Source organism: Xyrauchen texanus, chromosome 33 (genome assembly GCF_025860055.1).
Source record: "Xyrauchen texanus isolate HMW12.3.18 chromosome 33, RBS_HiC_50CHRs, whole genome shotgun sequence".
Lineage (NCBI taxonomy): Eukaryota > Metazoa > Chordata > Actinopteri > Cypriniformes > Catostomidae > Xyrauchen > Xyrauchen texanus.
This window is the reverse complement of record NC_068308.1, coordinates 18,930,461-18,956,903: the sequence shown is the minus strand read 5'-3', so window position 1 is coordinate 18,956,903 and position 26,443 is coordinate 18,930,461. Positions and strand designations below refer to the sequence as shown.

The 26,443-nt window shown below is 36.8% G+C and overlaps 2 protein-coding genes across 5 annotated transcripts in view; one reads left to right on the top strand and one right to left on the bottom strand.

The window, feature by feature from the left end:
- Positions 1–1,427, bottom strand: part of LOC127626536 (protein shisa-9A-like) — a 57,448-nt gene extending 56,021 nt beyond the window's left edge. For both annotated transcript variants that reach the window (XM_052102407.1, XM_052102406.1), the window contains exon 1: positions 640–1,427. In XM_052102407.1, the coding sequence (XP_051958367.1) occupies positions 640–1,154 (515 nt within the window). In that variant the 5' untranslated portion in view covers positions 1,155–1,427. The remainder of the gene's footprint in view (positions 1–639) is intronic.
- A 7,322-nt stretch (positions 1,428–8,749) lies between these two features.
- cpped1 (calcineurin-like phosphoesterase domain containing 1) overlaps positions 8,750–26,443 on the top strand; it is a 33,062-nt gene continuing 15,368 nt past the window's right edge. The window contains exons 1-3 of one of the 3 annotated variants that reach the window (XM_052102209.1): positions 8,750–9,058; positions 14,971–15,189; positions 22,895–23,317. In XM_052102209.1, coding sequence (XP_051958169.1) covers positions 8,995–9,058; positions 14,971–15,189; positions 22,895–23,317 — 706 coding nt within the window. In that variant the 5' untranslated portion in view covers positions 8,750–8,994. Of the gene's footprint in view, positions 9,059–9,104; positions 9,309–14,970; positions 15,190–22,894; positions 23,318–26,443 lie in introns of those variants that run through there. The other 2 variants (XM_052102211.1, XM_052102210.1) reach the window with 2 other exon arrangements.

Genomic DNA, 26,443 nt, shown 5'->3' with positions numbered 1-26,443 from the left:
AATTTTTAGAGGCTTTAAAAGCAGAAAGGTGAAGCTTATAATTTTATAAAAGCATTTACATTACATTACTTGTGTGTTATTTGAGCTTTAAAGTTGTTTAAATAATCATTTTACAGTAATATCAGGGGTTTATGGTTTAAGGCATTATTGTTAAAATTGGTTATAATGTAACTTTATACAGAAAAGGTTAGTAAGTTATTTTAAACAAGCATGTTGTTTATGTCTTGTGGCTATAGTTTTGAAACAGTGGGTATTTTAACATTTACGGATTGGCCGCATACACTTCCATTGTAATTGCATCGATGATGCTGAACGGAGCCGAGTTACTGCATTATCCAGGTCTGTTAGTTCGATTCCTCAAAAAACGGACTGAATTCAGTCGGATTAGAGTGTTTACATTACATTTGACAAAGACGAATGATTGCTTTAATCCAACTGAAATCGAACTTTTAAAGTGCACCCAATTTTTAGATTTTTTTAAACGAAATAATTGACAAATCATGCCACAAATGTTGTCGATTAAGCTTAGCTTGAATTTAACTATATTCGTTTTTTTAACCCATGCTCGGATGCATTTAACAAACAATACCTCTGCAAAATCTCATTCTTCTTTTCCCAAAAATTGTCGCCGTTACTTACCGAGACATACTTTCTCTGTGAGGTCTATGAGCCTTTTCTAGTCCAAGTTTTGTAAATATCCCCACCAGTGCCATGATTGCCACTACTCCACAAATGACATACACAATCAAGTTTGTTTTATCCTTGGTTGGATCATTTCTGGGGTCAGTTTTCTTATATGGTGTTTGTCCTGTTAACCATTCTGGCGTATCGTAATTTTTACAGGTGTTCTGATCCAAACGAGAGTTTTTATAAGCGCAGCAAAAGCGGAAGCCACAAGTGCCGCAACAGTATAAATAATCGCCTGTTTGGCAAACGAACGGTGGATCCCACTGTCCCATGACATCGTAGTAACCCCGACATTTGTCCTCTGTATGTGGAGCTTCGGAAACGCCGCTCTGCTCATCCCGAGACCCATTGGATCCTGAGAGCATGATGAAGCCCTCGAGCTGCTGCTGCGCTTCTCCGTCCGCGCGGCACAACAACACCAGAACTTTCACCAAGAAGTACTCTAAGAGAAAGACTGTCCATCGCATCCTGTAGGCTTCCTTTGAAGGACAAACTGAGACAGAAAATCGAGTTGGTACTACAACTGAGAGGAGGACATAAATCCACACGTGTGCACAAAGCCATTCGGGGAGGTTTGCATTTTCAAAGCGCTTCTTTCATGAGGGACAGCTAAATTAAAACCACAGATTTTGTGTTAAATCCACTCTGACAGCGGTTGTTCTCAATCCCAGCTGTTCTGTTTATTTTAAAAGCACTTTTAGCCCAGTGAAACCACTGCGCCAACTACCCTGAAGGCTGTCTTTGTGCTGATGACAGAAGTGAGATGCACGAGCGCAGCGGCAGAACTGTAGCGCGCTCCTGATGGAATAATGAGAGTGCATGGGAGAGAGAGGTGCGTAAAGGGAAGGAGGAGATATGGGAGGGATTGGCTAAGCAAAGGTATTCTGTAGTAAATGAATCATAGTGAAAAGTTAACGTCTAAATTATCACACTATGAAAATCGTTATTTCGTTTTAAAGTCTTATATAAAGTGTTTCCAGTGCCTCTATCGTATCAGAATCATCTTATTTAAATGTTCATGATCTGCATGATCTAATATTTAAATGTTGAGTTTGGCTGTATAAAACAGTGGCCTCAGCGATCAATAAACAAAAAAGGTGAGATGTGTTTGGATAGTGTCCTTCATAGAAGGACTGTCAAAAGACTGAACTGGAATGAAAGTGCCTCACTGACAGTTAATATCAGTAGCCTAGGCGCATAAGCAAGCATACGCCGTATGCCCACCTATCTTTCTTAGGATTTTGCTTATGCCCACCAGAAATAAGTGATGATACGTATGGCCGCCAGAACAATTATAGGCTTTTGACCCAGCAATTTTTAAATCTACTAGCGCAATGCCGCAGCACCGATGAGTGAATTGTGTGTGTGTGTGTGTGTGTGTGTGTATATATATATATATATATATATATATATATACACAACAGTTAGTTCCGGTCCTCGAATCTGATTTGATGAGAGATGTTCCATGAGCACTGCAACCTTCACTGTGTGTGTGTGTATCACTCCGCTTGTGTTCGTCTTCCTAAACTAAAGTGTAAGGGCAGTGCCCATGTGTTAAGAGCTACTGTAAGCTATGTGTCTCTTTTTACATATTTCTTTTTTTACATTACATGTGTTAGCCAGCAGGTGGTGGCAAGATATATTTTTTTCTGTGTAATATGAGACAGTTGGTGACATGAAGTGAATCCGTTTACATAGAACAGGACTCCGTGATCGCTTGTATTACAACTATATTACTAAAGCTAGAAAATAGCTTTAAACATCTTTAAACAAACAACTTCAGCATTAAGGCTCATCACAGCTGAGAGACACAACAGACTGATTTATTGCAGAACTCAACTCTTACCTGAGTTTCCACAGTGGATACAAACTGTTTAAAATGGCAGAGGTCATTGCGGTTTCTATAGGGAATGACTCTTGCGCACCGGCTACCACGACATAGAGAGGAATAACCCGCTTGGACGGCTATTTTACCACTGAGAAAGCTGATCTTCAGAAAGCTGACAGCATCTCTGCTTTGGTGTGGCAACAGGTGATCACACACGCTCCATCACCCTCTCTCACTCTCTCTGTCTCTCTCTCTCTCTCACACACACACACACACACATACATACAAACACACATCTATCCATCCTTGTTCATCCAATAAATTGTTCGAAACAGCATATATATATATATATATATATATATATATATTTTTTTTTTTTTAAGTGTACAGAGATTCTCTTTATACGTGCATGGATCAGCTGGAGCACAACTGATGGCACTGGCAAGACCGACAGTCCAACTAATCTGATCCACCCATCAGAATGTTCATTTCACACACGATTGGATATTTGATAACCAATCATATTTTCCGCTTCAGTAAGGGACAGGGCATTTCCAGCGTCTGATGCACAAGCATCTCTGGAGTAACATTAATTTGCATTGTAAATTTATTTCCCTGTTAAATGTAAATATTTATATATATATATCTATATATCTATATATAGATATATATACACACACACATATATATATATATATATATATATATATATATATATATATATATATATATATATATATATATATGTGCAGTTAAAGTACTTTGTGAAAATACAGTTTTTGATGCTTTTTTTGAGGGTGACAACAAGTTATCATAAGATGCAACAATTTAAGCACAGTATTTCAAATTAAATTTCAGAAGGGACAATGCAGAAATGTAGAACAAATTCCAAATTATTAGGGCGGTCAATCGATTAATTTTTTTTATCAAATTAATTACATGGTGTCCCAATGAATTAATCGCAATTAATCGCATATACAAATATTTGCTGAGAAAGCCCCTCATATAACAATAATTCAATATAAAATGATGAAATAATGATACATAGTTATCTTTAAATATTTTAAAAAATATATGTAAAATATATATATATATATATATATATATATATATATATATATAAACATATTCAGATAATTAATGTGCATTACATTATTGTGGCAGAAGAGTTCATCATTAATAAGACAATACAAAAAGTTGTTTTAGAATACAATGTATTGTTTACTACCATATTATTGATCATAAGTCAATCATTGGCATACAGTTCACTGCAATCCATTTCACAAGTGAATTTGTCAATCAGTTGGAGATTTATTATGAGGGCTTGTTTAAGGATGTGTCAATGAACAGCTGCGTCAGATATGCTTGTATAGCGTCATAAACATAACATTTTTAAGTCACTGTGTCAAGTTAAATATAGTTTAATACTTAGAACACATATTGAGATCCCTTGGATTTTTGCTCCATCAAGTGTTTTGAATGCAAGAACATAAAGCATGTTTGTGTTCTGCTGCTCAAGGGTGGTTTTCTTCACTATATAACCTGCGCATTGCCATGCAGCTGAAGTTTCACTTACTGCCCTTTGGAGTAAACAGGTGTTACTACAAGCTTGCATTTCTCAGGAATCTTCCATATTACGTTCTGGGGGGCATTGCGATTAATGGCGTTACTTTTTTTAACGCGTTATTTTTAGTCAAATTAATCGCACTGAATTAATGCGTTAAATCGACAGCCCTACAAATTGTACAACTTATATAATGTTGTAACACTGAAATAATGTTTTTTGTTATGAAGTGTATATATAGCAAAAAAATATATATATTTTCTACATTGAATATGTTAGTTTAAGTTTGAACTTAAAAATATTGAGTAAATTCTACATTTGTACTTTAAGTAAATTCAAACATGTAAAAATTCATGCCCTAACAAATAAATATTATTCATTATTGTTTGTTATCAAGTTTATTTACGTTGTTGTTACGTTTTGTAACTTCCTGTTTTGTGAGGTCTGAAATGTTCCAATAAAATGTTCACTTAAATTTTACTTTTACATTTTAAATTAACAAAAATGTTTAAAGCTAAAGTTACAATTTTAAGCTAAAGTTAAAATACTTTCTCCTATCCAAGCTTAATATCCAGAGACAACTTTTAGTAAGCCATTCATGTGGTTAAATTTCTCGAAAACTATAAAACACTTTCTGTTGCGCTATGAAAATTCCTCTGTTTTTAACTCAACCAATGGCGTGAGTTCGGGGTGGGACTATCTCTTTGTTTGATCAATGGCAGAAGGGGGGCAAAAAGCTGTTTCTGTAATTCTGTTTACTGGCGCTTGTGGTGCAGAAATGACATACATCAGCTTTAAGTTAAATTTTACTCACTTTAATACATTTTGAGTCATGAAAATAAGTAGATTTGACTTCATTCAAATTTAATTTGAAAAACTGTGTGCAAAAACATGCAAAATACAAATTAAGTAAATCTTACTAGTAATTTTTTTCAGTGAAGAAATTACAGTATTTTGCCTTAACATTTTAGTGCTGTATTTTTTTCTTACAATGTGGAAACTAGGGACTAAAAACAGTTCAAGGAACGAAAATGAAAATTGAAAGCAAGCAAAAGTTTTAGCAGAACGCAACCGAAGACCGTAACAAAGTGATTTTCAAAAGTTCCGGAGTGAAATGCTGGTAACCGGCTATACAGTTTACAGGAACAATCATGATTTCAAGCTGGATTACACTTACAGTTCGCAGAGAGCTAGATGGCACTGGGAAATATAATTGAGCTTGAAATCATGATTGCCAAGGAGACTGCTGATGTCAAGATTTACAGTAAAAAATAACTTAAATATTGATCTGTTTCTCACTCACACCTATCATGTCACTTCTAAAGACATGCATGAAACCTCTGAAGTTGAATGCATAACTTTTATGCTGCCTTTATGTGCTTTATTTGCAAAGTTTTGGCCCCTATTGACTTGCATTGTGAGGACCTACAGAGCTGAAACATTCTTCTAAAAATCTTCATTTGTGTTCAGCAGAAGAAAGTAAGTCATACACATCTGGGATGGCATTAGGGTGAGTACATGATCTGAGAACTTTGGGTGAACTATCCCTTTAATTGTATACACACCAAAGATTTGTTTTGTAATGATTTGTAATAATTTAATGAAATACATATGGATACAATGTGGATCAAGCTTAAATGCCTTTTGTCACTTTTCCCATATTCACCCTATATTATAAAATTAGCAACATTTACAGTCCACATTAAACATGGAAATACCACTAAATAGACATTAACACAAGACTACCCGGTGGATGGCTGCCGCTGCTCTGTTGGGTGGACGGTAATGGCGAGGACTTCAATACGGCGCATACCTTCTCCTTCCCGGGTTTCACCACCAGTGTAACAAAACTTCACACAAGGAGGAAAGGAGGAGGCGAGAACCGGCTTGACAATATAAATGATAACTTAATGATAAACGTAACCAAAAAGACAATTAAACACACAGGTGTCGGGCAGCTGCCCATAACACTCTCTCTATTGAACTGCCGTCTCCAGTTGCCCTTATCCCTCTCAAGCTTCATCAGCCTAATTAGGGGCCGGTTGTATGGAATCAGGACCCGGTCCCGCCCTCCACCCTGCAATTATGCTGCATTACACTAAGTTTCACTAGCATCAGAATAGTAGTATCCAAGACAGATTAGAGTGCAACAACAATATATATATATATTTTTTTTATTTGGTTCATGGTTAAGTGCTCATGGAAAGTTGGGAAGGTCATTCCAGGTACAGTGAAAACGAAAGCATGTGAAAGGGTTTTGTTGCCTCTTTGTGTTGGTACAACAAGGCGTAACGTGGTGGTAACGTAGCTTTGCAGAAATTACTTTAGTTATGCTGGAGCAGACCCAGTGACTGTTCTGTATGCCAGAATCAGTGCCTTGAATTTGATACATGCAGCAACCAGAGAAGAGAGACAAGGAGTAGTGTAACATGCTCTCTTTGGTTCCTTGAAGACCAGATGTGCTGCTGCATTCTGGATCATTTGCTGGAGCCTAATTGCACATGCAGGGAGGCCTGCAATGAGAGCATTACAGTAGTACAGTCTAGTTATGACAAGTGACTGAACAAGACATTGTGTGGCATGTTCAGAGAGGAAGGGTCTTATTTTCCTGATATTGTAGAGTGTAAATCTACAATGTTTTGCTGTCTTTCAGATGTGGTCTGTGAAATTGAGTTGGTTATCGATGGTTACCCCTAGATTTCTGGGAGTTTTGGAAGGCTTATTGTAGTTGAACCCAGCTGCACGGTGATGTTGTGTTCAACAGCAGGGTTGGCTGGAAAGGTGGTCTTCCTTCATCCAGGCCGAGATGACTGCTAAACAGGCAGAGATTCGAGCAGTCACTCTGGTGTCATTGTGCTGGAAAGACAAGTAGAGCAGTGTGTTATCGGTGTAGCAGTGGTAAGAGAACCATGTACTTGAATGATGAGTCCCAGTAATGTTGTGATTATAGAAAAGAGAAGTGGCCCAAGCACTGAGTCCTGAGGTACCCAAGTAAGTAGCTGATGTGACTTGGAAACCTTACCTCTCCAAGCTACCTTGAAGGACCTACCTGAGAGATAGGACTTAAACAAGCCAAGCACAATTCCTGTGATGCCCAGAGTAGAGAGGGTGGACAGTATGGTTGACTCAAAGGCTGCATAAAGGTCCAGTAGAATCAGGACGGATGATCTGGGTTGAGCTCACGTCTCAGTGACTCAATGGCGACAGCAGGGCAGTCTCGGTGGAATGTCCACTTTTGAAGCCTGACTGATTGTCATCTGAATACTTGTGTGGGGTTAAGTGCAGGTTTTTTAAGCAGGGGGGTTACTCAAGCAGGTAGGAGTAATTAAGGAGAGAAAATATTGAAAGCTTTTTACAAGATGTTGAGATGTTTGTGTAAAAAATATATATATATTTTTTCCCCCTTTACAACAATTGGCTGTTGTAATTATAGTCCCATATGAATTTACAAAATATATATCAGGGTAAGTTTCTTGCTAGCATGGTGTACAGAACAACTAAGAACCATGGTATGGTAACTTGATGTTAAATATGTATTTAAATGTATAGTTCTTATTAATGTTCCTTTCATTAGGCTACAATGAAAATTACTCTAATTAATAAAATAATACATATATAATACGCAAGAAACTGTTAAGCATTGTATAGCTTATATGAGTGTAGTAAAGTTCACGTTAACACGTTATCTTGTAATACGTGTTTTAACATATATAGCCTACGTAATAATTCTTTTTTTTTGTACATAATGTTCTTTGCTGTGTATAGCGAAATTTTTTGTTACTAAGAAATATAAATTTCAATTGTATTTGATATCACAAGAAAAAGGCACCACAGACAGCAGTAAAAGTAAAATCAAATTTAGCTTTCAAATTTTTTCCCCTTGAAATTGAAATATTACCGAATCCCAAGAATGACATCATACCCTCAGTATATACCCTGAACTTTAAAGTTACATTTCCAATTATTTACTGGCTGTTATGATTGTGTTGTAAATGTGCAGCCTATTAGTTGTTATTTCAGTTACTGTTGATTTTGTAAGTAGTGGTAAGTTTATAATGTCCTTCAGTTTGTATATTTGATCATATAGCATTAAACATATCTGTGAGTCTGTCCTTATTGTCATATTTTATCGTGAGACCGCACATCGCCAGACATTGCAAATACATTACCAAACGCATCGATTCACTTATATGCTGCCTGTGTTTGGAAGTCTGCGTCCTCCTGAGGCTTTCTCGTTTCAGAAAAGCGAGTAGGACACTTCGAATGCAGCCTTCTTTCACAGAAATACAGAGGATGCATGAGGTGTATCCTTCGTTGGCACTCACAACCCACAATACCCACAAAAAAAAAAAAAAACGCCAATTTGCCCGTAAATATGAAGTTCAAACGCAAGTAATGTTACTTCCCTCGGTAGATGGATGCAGAGTACATGTTTAATTATTTGAATATATACTTAAAATACATTATTATATACTAAAAGTACACATGTAAAATATATTTTCTTTTCTCTTTACATCATTATATCTCATATAAACTCAATATAATGTACCTCATACATTCCTTCTAAAGGGACTTTGTTCCCTTCTCACTCGAAGAGCTCGCGCTTGTTAAAGAGTGGAGTGCTGTCATAGCAACCATGTTAAGTTCCGTTTCCGTTTGTCCCAGGAAGGCCGTCTCGTTTAAATGGGACTTGTTTAAAGGAGGACACTCGGTGTACTGCAGCCTTCAAATGATGCATTCTACCTAGCACACAGCCTTCCAAACGAGACACAGCCACTGTTAAGCAATGACTTTGTCAGCTTTAGCAGTGAACTTTGAACATTGAACATTGCGGTCTCAGTCACGAAAACGAAACCTCGGCGTTTACAACAAGCCTAGATTAATCACCTTATTGTCGTATACTAGATATCGTTCAATGGCGGAGGACGAAAGTATCTTTCTGAGAGCAAAGGATCGGAGTTTTAAGGGGCTGACAGAAGGTACTGGTAGCTGAGGCTAGCTGACGCTGCCTTTACAACATTCCGGTCTGAAAACGTGTGGCATAGTAGATAGTTCTGTAAAATTGTAAATTATGATAGTATAGTTTGTTATGATCTATGTTTGGCTGATCTTATGTTTATTGTCATTGTAAATCCTGTCAATGTATAAACGTCGACTCGTGTTTGACAAGTACAGACTACTATCCACTACCAGGAATCAGAGTTGAAATCACAGCCAAGGTAGATTCAGGTATTCTTATCACCTTCCATTAAGTTTCAAATAAGTAATATGTCAGTATTATGCCACATCTTACTTTGATGTTTTGTTTTGTGAGCTAAAATAAACCTTGGGATGTAACTAGCAGCTGTAGGTAGTTGCAGAATAGCTTAATTGGAAGCTCCAACATTGAAAATGTGCAGAATCAAACCTGTTGTATCTGTCTTATTTATTATTTTCAAGTTGAGAGTTTAATTTACCCCTGTGTGACAATCAAAACAAGTTACTCCGAGGTCCTTAGAGGACAAAAATGTCAGCGTCAAAAAAACTGCCATAATAATATTATATATTAATATTATTTTCCACTTTCACTGACCAACATCAGCCATGATCATAACTACCAAATATTCATTCGTTTTCAGGATTTTAACCCTTTAAATGCCAGTTTGTTTACATAGTGCCAACATTGTTTTTTTACTCTGGCACACATGTATTTGCTCCATAGGGTTAAACCTGAGAAAAAGGTCACCATCTGGTTGAAAATAATACAAATACACATTTTTAAGCCAGGGCTCTACACTGTAAATCCCAACTCGCTCACTCTACTTACATTTTTTTGTGGAAATGGCTTGCACATAAAACTTTTAATTTAGTCCAGCAAAGTAATGAAAGTTTTGAGTATACATGACACAAATTTAGGTGTTGTTCCTACTCGAAGATTTTAAATGGTCTGCACTTATGTAGCGCCTTTTTAACCTTAGTGGCATTCCAAACGATTTACATTGCGTCTCATTCACCCATTCACACACTAATGACAGCAGAGTTGCCATGCAATGCGCTAGCCTGCCATTGGGAGCAACTTTGGGTTCAGTGTCTTGCCCAAGGACACTTCGGCATGTGGAGTCATGGGCCGGGAATCAAACCGCCAACCCGCTCTACCGCCTGAGCCACAGCTGCCCCACAATATAACAATATAATTTTAAGTGAAGTGAACAAAATATTAATTGTATTGAGTAACAAAATCACCACATAAAAACAATATTTTTTTTGTGTTCAGTAGACTGTTAAATTAAATGCTAAATGCACAATATATTTGTTGTTAATTGAACTTGAGCACATTAGGCTATATGTGCTTTATAAATCTTAGTACAGTTAACTAAAAATGAAACTTGTAACATTAAAAAAATTGTCAAATTAACATGATAGGTTTTTGTCAAGTAAACAAAATTTGTGTGTTGTTTTGACATTCCTGACCATTTGTGTAGACTCTACACAAAAATGTTGTGTCATGGATGAGTTGGGATTTACAGTGAATGAAAGCATAATATAGAATTCATGATATTGTGCTTTAATCGCACTGGGATTAAATATTGCCGTTTTAATGGGTTTCAATGGGGACATTTTTGTCCTGAAGGTCCTGAGTGTAACTGTTTTGTGTACACAGTGTATTATAGATGCATTATAGGAACTGAGGTTGAAATATAAAATTTCCCCCAAAAATACACACCTTTTGCAAAATTTTAAGCCACTGGCATTAACACAGCCAAAACGATAGGAAAAAAAACTAAAATGAAAAGACAAAAATGTCCCGAATGTCACACAAGAGTTCAAATAACTTGCTTATATTGGACCCCAATGTTGTAAATGTAGTAATAATCATTTTGAAATGTATTATTTCACAGTCAAATTATTTTAATATGAAGGGGAAAATATAAAGTATTGGCATGAATACAAATATTGATCATGCAGTAGATAGATATTATTGAAGCTTGAACCTGCTTTTGTACCACAAAGTAGTAAGTGTGCATCTCTATATTGGGTACACCATTCAGAGATTCTTAGTATATAAAAATGTAATGCATTTATTCAGGTTTTTCTTTTATTTCCCCAAACAGAAAAATGTACATGAAGGGTATTTTATGTAAGTATGCTGTCAAGTTAAAATTGTACTTACAATCAGTTCTTCTAAGATTAGGAAACATCGTAAATCTGAGTATGTTTTTGGAGCATTTCAGAACATGAGTGTTAAGGCATTTTAAAAGATTAGTCCTTAGCATCTATATTTATTGATTTACAAGGTCTAGTTAGCATGTATTATTAAATGGTTTTCCAAATTTGTTATTATTGGACAAAAGAGTCTCAGATGACAGTCTACATTAACCTTTTGTTTGGTAGCTTTGTGTTTTTCTGTGTAAGAAGGGCATCTTTGTTAAGTCCCTGTGCGTTTCCCTTCGCTTGACATCTTATGCAAATTAAGTCTTGAATCTTCATCTCAGACTAATTTCTTTCTTATTCTTTGTTTTGCACTCGCTTTTTGTTGACAACTTTTTTCTGTATTTTCAAATCCTACAGCAGTAACTTTTAGTGGATGCATCAGATTAGAGTTAATATGTTATGGTTTATCACAGAAGGCTTTTATCTTGACTTATGATTAGGTTAGCAGTATTTGAAAGCTCTAGGTGTCATCTGAGATATCCCTCTGATTTATGTTTGCTGAAAGAGGCTTGTGTTCATTGGCTGTCATAGAAGATTTGTCTGCTCCTCTCAATTCATGTTGTTTAAAGTTGCCTGAAAATAGTTGCCAGTCTCCAGGGACTGTACATAAAAGAGTTAGACAACAAACAAGATTCCAGGTGGCAGATGGCACATTTAAATGCTTTTGAGTTGGTCATAGCATGTGTTTTCATTCTATTTATTTATTTTAACCAGGTTTTGTGTTTTCCTGAAGAGGTGATCGTTGCATGCACATATATCTTTTTAGAATAACAAAGCTACACTGCCTGGCCAAAGTCATAGTTTGTGTTTAAATAAGCAGATACTTAAGAGCCCATGATTGGATCATTATTGTAATGATTAAAATGTTTCAGCTGTTGAACAGTTCTTTTAACCCGAACTCCATGGTAACTCTGCATCCGACCCTCAAACTATCTTTTTGTGGCCCGTGTGTTGTCATCACAAAAGTGTAAAAAAGAGCCTTGAAGGTAATTCTCAGTATTGATAAAATGCTGAATCGCCATAGAGGAAAACAAATGGATCAAAAATAATGAATTAAACGACAAATCTGCGAATATAAATCATATAAGCCACTTTATGTAGCATGAGTGCGGGGTCAGTCTGCACACGCACATTGATTACCATTTGTGTGTGCTCTCAATCATTTTAAACATGCACGTGCTGAGTCTCTCTTCCACACCTGCTCGTCATTGCCATAACGTGAATCAACAAAGTGTCTGGTGACAAACAAACTCAACAGAGATGCTGTATATACTCGTCATGAACAGCAGGGAAAAAAGGGTCAGCCTTTAAGTTGAGCACTTTTGGTGCTAGTATTGGATATAAATGTCTTTTTTTGAGGGCACTGTATCTCTTGAATGTGTGTGTGTGTGTGTGTGTGTGTGTGTGTGTGTGTGTGTGTGTGTGTGTGAAGTAATGATAATCTTTGACAGTGACAACAGAATAGATATTCAGATTTCTATATATTTCTATAAATGTCCCACAATATATATTTTATTTGTACATTCAAATTTTTTAGAGTGGTGTATTCTGCTGCAGTATGTGGTCTTCTTGTAATTGTGTGGATCTTTTAAAACAAGCAAATAGTATCATTATGATAATAATAGTATATTATACTATATTATTCACAGTTGTAATTGTTTTTAAAGAACCAACCAATAATTTAGCTATATATCTATATGTGATGATTTATTTTTACTTGTGTTAATTACATGTGTCCATGATGTGTTGGACACGTAAAGATCATCATAAAAAAATGGATAGTAGAACTCACGGCTATGTTTAATAGTGAAAGTAAGAGCATTGCCACACACACAGTGCACAGAGAACTTAAAGGGTTGGGACTAAACAGCTGTGTGGCCACAAGAAAGCCACTTGTAAGTGAGGCTAATCGGAAAAAACAACTTCAGTTTGCTAGGGAGCATAAATATTGGACTGTGGAGCAATAGAAAAGGGTCATGTGGTCTAATGAGTCCAGATTTACCCTATTCCAAAGCAATGGGCATGTCAGGGTAAGAAGGGAAGTGCATGAAGCGATGCACCCGTCATGCATAGTGCTCACTGTACAAGCCTCTGGAGGCAGTGTTATGATCTGGAGAAATATTAGAGTATACAACGATTTGTTCATAGGGATTTGTGTTGAATATAAAATCATAAAGCATTTTATATATACACTCACTTTATTAGGAACAACTGTACACCTACTTATTCATGCATTTATACAATCAGCCAATCGTGTTGCAGCAGTGCAGTGCATAATATAATGCAGATATGGGCCAGGAGTTTCAGTTAATTTTTACATCAACCATCAGTATGAGTAAAACATTTTATCTCAGTGATTTCGACCGTGGCATGATTGTTGGTGCCAGACGGGCTGGTTTGAGTATTTCTGTAACTGCTGATCTCCTGGGATTTTCAAACACAACTGTCTTTAGAGTTTACTCAGAATGGTGCTAAAAACAGAAAAAACATACAGTGAGCGCGGTTCTGCGGACAGAAACACCTTGTTGATGAGAGAGGTCACCGGAGAATTGCCAGACTGGTTCGAGCTGACAATTGTAGTGAGCAGAGTATCATCTCAGAATGCACAACATGTCAAACCTTGAGGACTACAACAACAGAAGACCATGTTGGGTTTCACTTCTGCAAAAACAGTAAGCTGAGGTTACAGAGGCTCACCAACAAACTGGACAGTTCCGCAGAACTGCCGCTTACTGGATGTTTTTTTTTTTTGTCACCGTTCTGAGTGAATTCTAGAGACTGTTGTGTGAAATTCCCAGGAGACCAGAAGTTACAGAAATACTAAAACCAGCCTGTCTGGCACCAACAATCATGCCACTGTCAAATCACTGAGATAACATTTTGTTACAAAATACCAGAATCTAATAATCTTCATGACATTCGGTTAGCCTAGGTAGGATCCATTATTTGCTTGGATATACAGTATGTCTTTAAAAGTCAGCAAACACACATTTTACTAGAATTGTAATAAATTAATTTCAGATTTTTTATATCTGCTCTGTAGAAATCTTAAAGGATCTCATCATTTGGCAACAGACTGCAGATGACAGTAAATCCAATAAGAATTGTATTTCTCATTTTCAAATAATTCTTTCTCAAAAGTACTAAAAGAACTACTGGAATCGTTACTGGAACCATTAAGGAAACGGAATCGTTAAATTCCTAACGATTCCCATCCCCAAAGACAAGAACTTGAATGATGATCCCAGCAGGGGCATCCTCTTCATTTACATTTTGACCTAGTTTTTTTATTTTATATGGAGCATTACCATAAATTCCTCTGGGAGGGAAAATCATAGGTAAAATACAGTTTCTGAGCTGTAAGACTATGCCAGAGTGTTTATACTGTAAACACGTTGAGGAGGTGTGAACATCTTCTCTTTCTTCTTTTTGTTTTCCTATAAACCGAGAGCTCTTGTGAATGTGTCATATACAGCAGTAGTTTGTATACTCTGCCCTTAGCTGCTCTCTCTATTGCACTGAAGATAAATACTTTTATAAATACTTAAAAACAGTTTAATTATGAGTGTCTTATGTAATGTTTAATTATGTAAAACAGTGCATGCATGAACCACAAACACACCATCAATAATTGATATTTTCAGGTAGTTTATCAACTTGAAGTGCAGTAGCAGACATGGCTTTCTCTATTCCTTCACAGATGAACAGAAGGAATGGAACGGGCCCTTTTATTTCATCCAGGCTGCGGACCCCCAGCTTGGCCTGATGAAAGCATGGAGGGTAGGTGAATGTGATTCAGGAGGGGATGAGTGGGGTGAGGAGGTCCAACTTACAAAGCAGGCAATCCAGGCCATTAACAAACTACAGCCCAGACCTCGCTTCATCGTGCTATGTGGAGACCTGGTTCATGCTATGCCTGGTAAGCCATCTTTTAAACCCTTTTTCTACTGAAATGGTGTTGGTGTTTAGCTGACTTTTGAATCTGCAAACCTCTATAAGATGTGACCTATTTTCCACTGATTTGAGAGCTGAACAATGACTTAACTAACAAACTAATGAAATTAATATAAAATCTAATATAGAACATAGATAGAGTGTTAGATATATTGCAATTAGAGAAGGGTTTAGAAAATGACACAATTTATTGGACAAAAAAAAAGCAAATTTTTAGGTTCATTTATTTTTAAAATGATTTTTAAAAGGCAAGGCTTGAGCAGAGTATCCTTTTCAAATTCTTTTTTCTTCTGCCGTCTCTAATCTTTGAGGTGGCTGTTATGAAATGGAGCTTGTGGAGCTGCAGGCTATCTGCATGGGGCACTACCTGCAATCTCTATCTCTGCACTTATCTGATTGCTTTAGCTTCAAATGCAAAAAATACTCTGAAGACCGGGAGGCAGTTATCCTGCACACATGAATGTACTGACTAAAAGTAACTTATGAAGATGATGAGAATGTTTATAATTGTCATTTCTCACTGACCATTTCAAGTGTCAAGTTTCTGAGTGAGTGTTACCTCTAATGTCTCGTACTTGAGTGGTAGTACAAAAGCGACATTACATTTAAAGCCTACTTATCATAAATTATAACTGCCCATGATTAAGTTATCATAAACAATCTTTTGCTGGAAACGATGCTGTATATAGTAGAAATTATACAGCTATAATCATCACACGCACCTTTGATTGAAAAGGTGTATAATGGAAATTATACAGCTATAATCATTATAAACAAACTTAAATCAATGTTACATTGTGAAAATTTTACAGCCATAATAACCATAAACACACCTTTGCTGGAAAATGATGGTATGTAGTGGAAATTGTACAGCTATAATCATCATAAACACACTTTTGCTGGAAAACTATGGTGTATAGTGGAAATTATAAAGCTATATATGGCAAATCAGGAGTGAGCAATCCACGTCAGACGTTTACTAAACTCTTTTCAGTGTATAACAAAACAAAAACTGCTTTTCAGCCAGCTAAGTATAAACATAAATACACAACGATGGTGTGTAGTGGAAATTGTACAGCTATAATCATCATAAACACAGTTTTACTGTAAAAATATGGTGTATAGTGGATCATTTTCCACTATACACACCTTTGCTGGAAAATGATGGTGTATAGTGGAAGTTGTACAGCTATAATGATCATAAACACATTTTTACTGTAAAAGTATGGTGTATAGTGGATAATTTTCCACTATACACACCTTTGCTGGAAAACGGTGGTATGTAGTGGAAATTATACAGCTATAATCATCATAAACACAGTTTTGCTAGAAAACGATGGCGTATAGTGGAAATTATACAGCTATAATGATCATAAACACAATTTTGCTGGAAAATGATGATATGTAGTGAAAGTGATACAGCTATATTTGTCATAAACACACTTTTGCTCGAAGACAATGACATATAGTGCAAAACATTTCTTATTTGTAGATAATTTTCAGACCATTTTCACGTATGCTTCTAAGACTATCACAAGACATTCTCACAATTATGACAAAACTTAATCATGATAAGGCATAATGAAACATTTACATGTACAACACAGATATTGTGACAGTGCAGCACTGACCTGGTATGGCAAGTGACAGTTAAGTCAACTGGCCTCATACTCTCTTGACACTGGCCCTGGGCTGTCCTTGTTGTTGTTGTTGTTGTTGTTGTATGATATTCTAATATTGTATGATATGCTGCATATTTCAGCAGTCATAATACCAACAATATTAGTTTTAAGTTGTACTGTATATGCACATTATAAAAGTGTCTTAAGGATTACTGTGTTGTTAGTGTTGCTGGTCCCTGGCCAGTCCTCTTTAAGAGTCTGGATGTCTTCAGGCTTGAAACACATCCTAAAGCTCTCAGTATTGACTTAAAGGCTTTGGTAAGGTTTTTCTGACTGTACCAATGAGAACAGTTTGTTATATTCGCAGCAGGGATCCTTAATGATGTCTTGCTTCAGCTGACGTGGATATCCTGCAAGTTGGGCAGTACACCCTTGGTGATACGTTTAGAGCTCAACACCCTGTTAAGGACCTTGTGGTCCTGTGTGTTGCAGCTCACATACCAGGCAGTAACACTACCTGACAGGAGGCTATCAATAGCACACCTGTAAAAGTATATTGGTATCGTGGGGGCCATCCTGCTTCTTCTCCAGACGCCTGAGGGAATAGAGGCACTGATGTGCCTTCCTCATTCATTTCTCTTTCTGCCCACATGGATCCTTGAATCCCTCACTGTTAAGTGCTGGAAGCCTACTGTATGTTTTTGATGAAATGTCCCACAGAGCTTGTAGAGCTGAGTGAAGCGGCTTCCACATGACTCTCGCCAACATTGCTGAATACATTGAATCTATTTAGTGAAGTGTCAATGTCAGCATTGACCCTGATTCCGTTTTAAATGTAATGCATTACATTTAAAATTCTTGTTCTCCAGTTAGTTACTGAATTTCAATTAAAATAATTACTTCTAAGTATATTATAGGGTTATGCTTATTTCTAATAAATAACTTTTGTAGAATACATAACGAGTTATTGTGAAGGAGAAATGTGAGTTGCTGACTGAGTGTGTGACTTGAGTGTAATAATGAACAAGAAAGAAATATACAATGTTTTTTTTTTATTTGTTGAGCGGAAAAGTGTTTTAGAATGTAATTTCAAAAGCAAAATAATTAGCAATGTGATTACTTTGTCAAAGAGGTAATTGGTAAAGTAATTTGATGACAATTTTAGAGAAATAGTTATTCATTTGTAGTGGATTACTATTTTTAAGTAACTTCCTCCACACTGGACATCAGTCATCCTTAACAGCACTATTGTGTTTTTGTTGTGGTGCAGTCTCAGAGTGTCCTCAGGGAGCAGAGTTTGATCGGCTCTCTGTCGACCTTACCTTCATTAAACTATTGCTGTGATCTCTTCAAGCCTCAATGGTGACCAAATCAGATTCTATTTCAACCATTCTACCCCCTGCATTCTGCCTCATAATGAACAGTGAGCGGGAGCATGTTGGACAAGCAAAGTTCTGCAAGGTAATTAAAGGGTCGCTTCATGATATCGGCACAGAATTCTTGTGAGATCTCCAATTCAAGGACTTCTCTTGGCTGGCAGTAGGAGAGATAATAGAAGGAGGTCATTAGATTTGGTGAGCACTGAACCGGTTGCCATCGTTATGAGAACTATAAAGCCTTTGCCTGGGTGCCTGTAGGCTTGTGTGTGCTCCAGTCTGTTACCACTTAGAAGGTGAGGCGGATTTTTCTCTACCTCCTGTTCCCCCTTCCACATACGTTAGGCTTTTAATTGCTGTTGAAAGCGGATAAAAGTTATGTTCTCTTAGGAGCAGCTGCACATCAGTGGGGATGACCAGAGGGAAATTAGCTCTAAAAGAGTCCTAGCATTTCTGTTTGTTTAGCTGATAGAGGTCTCTCTTGGGAGAGACTTTAATAGGTTTCTTAGGGATTTGGCACTGGGGCGGGGGTTGTGGGGCTGTTGTGATTGAATGTTATGCAAGTCTGTGAGAGAAAGTCACTACAAGGCTCAGATTCAAATATTGGGAATTTCATTGATCACAAAGGAGGAGCGGTAAAGGCCTATTCAGACCATGAGCACTGAGACCAAGTGTCACAAATCACAGATGAATAAGAATATCTCTTTGAGCGGTAACATTTTTTCACATAACAAAAAAATAAAATAAAAATGAAATGCACTTTCAAAATGCACTTTCAGTATGAGAAGGCCTTAAACGAATAGTTCACTGCACGTCTGTCTTTCTTCTGTGGAACACAAAGGGAGTTGTTAGGCAGAATTACAGACTGTAAAAGTGAAAGGTGACTGAGGCAGTCAGTCCCTAACATTCTACCTAACATCTCTTTTTGTGTTCCACAGAAGAAAGAAAGTCATATGAGTTTGGAACAACATGAGGTAAGAAAATGAAGATAGAGTTTTTAATTGTAGATGAACTTTCCCTTAGGTGGCCAATATAATTGCAGATATAATTTATAAAAAAATCTGTTAAAGAGGTTTATTTTTATTACACATTCCTGTGATGTGTTGAAAAGGTAGTTAGTACTTAATTCTCATATTAGCTGAATTTATGGTCTGTTGGTTCAGTTTGCTTTGTCTAGCATCAACACTATTTTCACAACACTGCAGTCAATAACGGCAACTTTAATTTCAGTTCTGCAAATTGTTGAGTTTGAAATCCACAGCAGGCAATTAACAAGATTCGCTACTTGACATGTTAGAGGTGACCTAAGGCTGTTATTAATGAGCTTTAAAACTCAATACTTGACAGTCTGCCTTTACTGTAGAGAAATGTGGTTAGACTGGAAGTTAGACTTTTGAAGATCGAAGGAGCCATTACAGACCATACTTATGTATAGTTTTTCACATGCCTCATGACTGGCACTGCATCTTATTTCCCTAAAAATATGAACTGTTCAAGCTGTGTTCATTGTTGCTGTGCTCACTAATGCTGATCACATTAAATGTTATAGTATTTACAGTAAGTAACTGTAGTTTTGATTTACTTCTATTATATGCACTGCCTGGCCAAAAAAATTTACCTCTTTGGAAATATTTACAAATATTTTCTTAAATGTACAACTTAATGCACCATATAATTGCATTTTGTTTTGCAATAGTTTTGTGCAGAACGATATGTTTCTTTCCACCCACCATGTGAAATACAGAGGACTCGCTGAGAATATTGTGGATAATGTTTTTGAACATTCAGACACTTGCCATTATATGATGCTAAAGACTATATGTACAGTAAAATCTTAACTAATGTGACATTAAAATTTGTTATCAAAGCGACTTTATGCCTCATTCTGTGAGTTGAATTTACTTGTTGAGGTCAGTAAATAAGTTTTAACCAGTCACTGATGATTTAAGTTAATATCTACAGTATACGCTAGATTATGTTTAATTTGTCTTGTTTACATTCTGAATTCATGGAGCTATCAAGCTAACATGCTATACGCATCCATAATATGCATGATTACTCTGTTATTGTAGCTTATGATGACACTGATTCTTCTGCAAAGATGGGTGTTTTAAAGAGTGTTAATGGGCAAAATACAGACAAAAGAATGATGATAAGAGATGCATATGTTATGGCAGATTGCACATGAGTGAATGGGCACTTGAGAGTATTTGAGTAGATTTGATACCTTTTGGATATTTGGTTCCTTTTGTAGATTTTATTTATTTTGTAGATTTGGTTCCTTTTGTAGACTAAACAAAAACAATCGCATGACATGATCTTGGAAAATGTCTCAACACAAACGATCGTACACACATGTAGGTAATAACTCGCTAATAGACGCCGATGTGTTTTTGTTGACTGATTTTGACTGACTGAACAAAATAAACCAAATTAGCTGTCGGCCTCAAGATACGTGGAACTTCAGGTCACATCTACTGATGATGTGGACCAATGGTAGTAAGAAAGTGTTTAGCAGCTGGTTGGAAGTTTTCCTAAAAGTTCACCGGGAGAGCTGTAACACACCACCGAAATGAACTCAAAAACACACTTTTGGACAGATTTTGTTCTAAATTACGTCACATACAGGTGAAACTCGAAAAATTAGAATATCGTGCAAAAGTTCATTAATTTCAGTTATTCAACTTAAAAGGTGAAACTAATATATTATATAGACTCATTACAAGCAAAGTAAGATATTTCAAGCCTTTATTTGATATAATTTTGATGATTATGGCTTACAGCTTATGAAAACCCCAAATTCAGAATCTCAGAAAATTAGAATATTGTGAAAAGGTTCAGTATTGTAGGCTCAAAGTGTCACACTCTAATCAGCTAAACACCTGCAAAGGGTTCCTGAGCCTTTAAATGGTCTCTCAGTCTGGTTCAGTTGAATTCACAATCATGGGGAAGACTGCTGACCTGACAGTTGTGCAGAAAACCATCATTGACACCCTCCACAAGGAGGGAAAGCCTCAAAAGGTAATTGCAAAAGAAGTTGGATGTTCTCAAAGTGTTGTATCAAAGCACATTAATAGAAAGTTAAGTGGAAGGGAAAAGTGTGGAAGAAAAAGGTGCACAAGCAGCAGGGATGACCGTAACCTGGAGAGGATTGTCAGGAAAAGGCCATTCAAATGTGTGGGGGAGCTTCACAAGGAGTGGACTGAGGCTGGAGTTACTGCATCAAGAGCCACCACACACAGACGGGTCCTGGACATGGGCTTCAAATGTCAAACGTCTTACCTGGGCTAAAGAAAAAAAGAACTGGTCTGTTGCTCAGTGGTCCAAAGTCCTCTTTTCTGATGAGAGCAAATTTTGCATCTCATTTGGAAACCAAGGTCCCAGAGTCTGGAGGAAGAATGGAGAGGCACACAATCCAAGATGCTTGAAGTCCAGTGTGAAGTTTCCACAGTCTGTGTTGGTTTGGGGAGCCATGTCATCGGCTGGTGTTGGTCCACTGTGCTTTATTAAGTCCAGAGTCAACGCAGCCGTCTACCGGGACATTTTAGAGCACTTCATGCTTCCTTCAGCAGACAAGCTTTATGGAGATGCTGACTTCATTTTCCAGCAGGACTTGGCACCTGCCCACACTGCCAAAAGTACCAAAACCTGGTTCAATGACCATGGTATTACTGTGCTTGATTGGCCAGCAAACTCGCTTGACCTGAACCCCATAGAGAATCTATGGGGCATTGCCAAGAGAAAGATGAGAGACATGAGACCAAACAATGCAGAAGAGCTGAAGGCCGCTATTGAAGCATCTTGGTCTTCCATAACACCTCAGCAGTGCCACAGGCTGATAGCATCCATGCCACGCCGCATTGAGGCAGTAATTAATGCAAAAGGGGCCCAAACCAAGTACTGAGTACATATGCATGATTATACTTTTCAGAGGGCCGACATTTCTGTATTTAAAATCCTTTTTTTTTTATTGATTTCATGTAATATTCTAATTTTCTGAGATTCTGAATTTGGGGTTTTCATAAGCTGTAAGCCATAATCATCAAAATTATATCAAATAAAGGCTTGAAATATCTTACTTTGCTTGTAATGAGTCTATATAATATATTAGTTTCACCTTTTAAGTTGAATTACTGAAATGAATGAACTTTTGCACGATATTCTAATTTTTCGAGTTTCACCTGTATATTTGTTCTTCAATTTCATGTGAAGTACACCAGGTCATTAACTGTACACTAACTGTTCATTGAATCTATTAAATGTTATTAAAACAAATTTTAATGACTGACTTAGCCCCTGAAATTACTTTATTTCTAGGCAGACATCAATCCCTCTAACCCTTCTTACCCAAATTTTCACTTTTCAAACAATTCCTGATGGACAAAATCAAGTCTTGCCCTAAGTTTTTCCCCCCTGTAAATATCTTGTTTCACTCGGGAAGATGTCACAAAATGGAAGTAAAATAAGTTTTGAACATTAGCATTTTGACTTTGGCTTTGAAATATTGACATTATTGACCGATATTGTCTTTGAGTGTTTTGGTATTTAAGTTGTGGGTAAAAAGAATCGTCATCAGAACCAGACATCACAGCACTTACTTTTCAATGTCCCATCAGAACTCATAAAAGAGGCTTTTCAAGCAAGAAAACAAATATATCTTTCAATTTTTCAGGCAGTTCGTTCAGAACAGACCAGGTGAAGGATCTCAAAGAAGCACTGAGAGGCACTGATCCTGACATTCCCCTTGTGTTTGTCAGTGGCAATCACGACCTTGGCAACACACCCACTCCGGACACCGTGGAGCAGTTTTGCCGTGACTGGGGCGATGATTACTTCAGTTTTTGGGTGGGTGGCGTGTTGTGTTTTGTGCTGAACTCCCAGTTCTTCTTTGACTCGTCAGGCTGCCCTGAGCTAATGGAGGCCCAGGAGGTCTGGCTGGAGAGGCATCTGCAGAGAGCTGCCCAGACCCCCTCACGCCACGTTCTCGTCTTTCAGCACATTCCACTCTTCATCCATACACCCGACGAAGAGGATGACTACTTCAACCTGCAGAGGGGTATGCGACAGCGCCTGGTCCAGAGATTCAAACATGCAGGTGAGAACAAAGCACTTTAGATTTACACATCAAACAAGAAAAGCTGTAAGTGATCATAACACATATAACATATCAAAGAGTATGAGTATGTCACTGTGAGAAAGAGGAGGGCAGGGCCAGGCCATGAGAACACACGTCTGGCCCTTAATCGGGCTAATCAGCCAGGTGGGGTTTAAAACGAGCCGGAGGAACCAGTTAGAGAGAGACACATACGGCAGCTGTGTGTGTGTGTTTGTGTGTGTTTTTAATTTGATTTTAGTTAATTTATTAAAACTTATGTTGACTGTTCAGCCAGTTCCTGCCTCCTCTTTGCCCACCTTACCCCATTACAGTCACATACCCAATTTACTAAAGATTTTGTTTTTGACCCTTTCCAAACATGTTAATGATTAAAAAAAAAAAAAGATATACATAAAGTACTGTGCAAAAGTCTTTATATATTCAGCTTTAGTGTGTCAATAGGAAATATAAATGTTAGACTCCCAAACATTACCTTTGTAAATAGAACAGGGAGCCCTGCAACAAATGGTATGGCCCCACAGAACCGCCAACTTAACATAAGAGTCAGTCGTGGATTACATGAAGAGACAGAAGCAGTTGAGACAGCCTAAATAGATAGAAAAACTGTGGCGAATTCTCCAGGAACATTCTATCAGCCAACAACCAAGAAAAACTGTCCAGGTGTACCTAGGAGAATTGGTGCTGTTTTGGCCGCACCAAAATTGATTTAGCTTTAATTTATGTTTACCGGACTTTGAACATTAATTGATCAATGAAAACTATTTATGGCATTATTTTTTAAGAAATCATCACTATGCAACATTTTTCACAAGTGCCTAAAACTTTTGCACAGTACTGAATATATATATATATATATATATATATATATATATATATATATATACACACACACACACACATATTTAAGAATAATAGTAAAGTCATCAAAACTATGGAATAGCATAAATAGCCCAAATAAATCAAAAATGTTATATTTTAGCATCTTCAAAATAGTCACCCTTTGCCTGAAATTTGCAGACATGTACTCTTGACATTTTCTCAACCAACTTATTGAGGTATCACCCTGGGATGTTTTTTAAACTGTATTGAAGGAGTTCCCATCTATGCTGGGCACTTATTGTCTTCTTTTCTTTATTATTAGTTCCAAGTCGTAAATTTCAAAAACTTTTTTAAATTAAATTGTAGTTTTATAATTAAATAAATTAATATGGTGGCACATATTTTTGTCTACAAAAATAATTTCAAACATTTAAGCATATGCCTTAAGATCAAAACAATTTTTAAATCTTGAGAATCATTTCAGTCAAGTGTTTCAAAACTTTTGACCAGTAGTGTGTGTGTGTGTATGTGTGTGTGTGTATATATATATATATATATATATATATATATATATATATATATATAAATATATGCATACATATTTCATTACAACCTTATTATTATTATTATAATCATCCTTGTCAGTTAAAAATAATAATAAAAAGTGTAGCTATAGGAATTTGTGTCTGCATAAGTCTGTGTCCTAACGATGTTCTTAGCGCTGTACGAGCACTCCAGAACACTTGTTAATCTATGAGCATTTTCAAGTACTTCTTAAGTTATGATGCTTTTGGGAAACAGGCCGCAAAACTAAGAAGAATCATAAGATGGATTCTACAATTTACTGTCTTGCTTACAATGCTTTCAGGAAACAAGTCCCAGTTCCCAGAGTGTCAGAAGTTTTACATAGTATTTGGTAGTATTGCCTTTAAATTGTTTAACTTGGGTCAAACATTTTGGGAAGCATTCCACAAGCTGCTCACAATAAGTTGCTGAAATTTTGGCCCTTTCCTCATTTGTAGGCCTCCTTGCTTGCACATGCTTTTTCAGTTCTGCCCACAAATTTTTTATTGGATTGAGGTCAGGGCTTTGTGATGGTCACTCCAATACCTTGACTTTGATGTCCATACGACATTTTGCCACAACTTTGGAGGTATGCTTGGGGTCATTGTCCATTTTGAAGACCCATTTGCGACCAAACTTTAACTTCTTGGCTGATGTTTTGCGTGGTCCCATTTTGCGTGGTCCCATGGTGTATATACTTGCATACTATTGTTTATACAGATGAACATGGTACATTCAGGCATTTGGAAATTGCTCCCAAATATGAACCAGATATGTAGAGGTCCATAATTTTACTTCTGAGATCTTGGCTGATTTCTTTGATTTTCCCATGATGCCAAGTAAAGAGGCACTGCGTTTGAAGATAGGCCTTAAAATACATCCACAGGTACACCTCCTGTTCAGTACACCTACTATCAGAAGCTAACTGGCTAATTGTCTTAAGGCTTAACATAATTTTCTGGAATTTTCCAAGCTGCTTAAAGGCACAGTTCACTTAAAAATAAGTGTATGTAAACTTCTGACCTGCTGAAATTGTGATACAGTCAATTCAAAGTAAAACAATCTGTCTGTAAACAATTGTAAAAATGACTCATGCCATGCACAAATAGATGCCTTGAACAACTTGCCAAAACTAGTTTGCTAATATTATATCTCTGGAGTGGTTAAAAAAACAAGTTTTAATGACTTCAACCTAGGTGAATGTAAACTTCTGACTTCAAATGTACCTATAAAGATATTTCCCCTGGACCTATGTGTGTGGTCCAGAAAGTTGTAATCTTAAATGTTGAATGGCACTTTTATGGTCACAGTGTAGAATAATGCCTTTGTATTGCCTGTGGCCCTTTAATTATGCTGTGAGTGCCCTGGAGTGCTTTTGCAGGATGTATAATAAAAGCTTTACAGACAATAAATATGCAAGTTGTTCCTACACGTTTCCGCATGTTCCAGGTTCTTTTAGAAGTCTGGACCATATAAGAGGAATGCTCTGCATAAGTTAATTTTTGATTATAGAACTCACAGTGGGTTGGATCAGTGTGCATGCTATTTTACAGCTGTGTGGACATACACTGGTGGCCAAAGGTTTGGAATAATTTACAGATTTTGCTCTTATGGAAAATTGCTAGTTTGGTACTAGAAAATCACTTGCCATTATATCAAACACAGTTTAAAGCTATTTGGTTTGTTATATGAAGATCAACATTGTCTTTGTGTTTGTTTTTT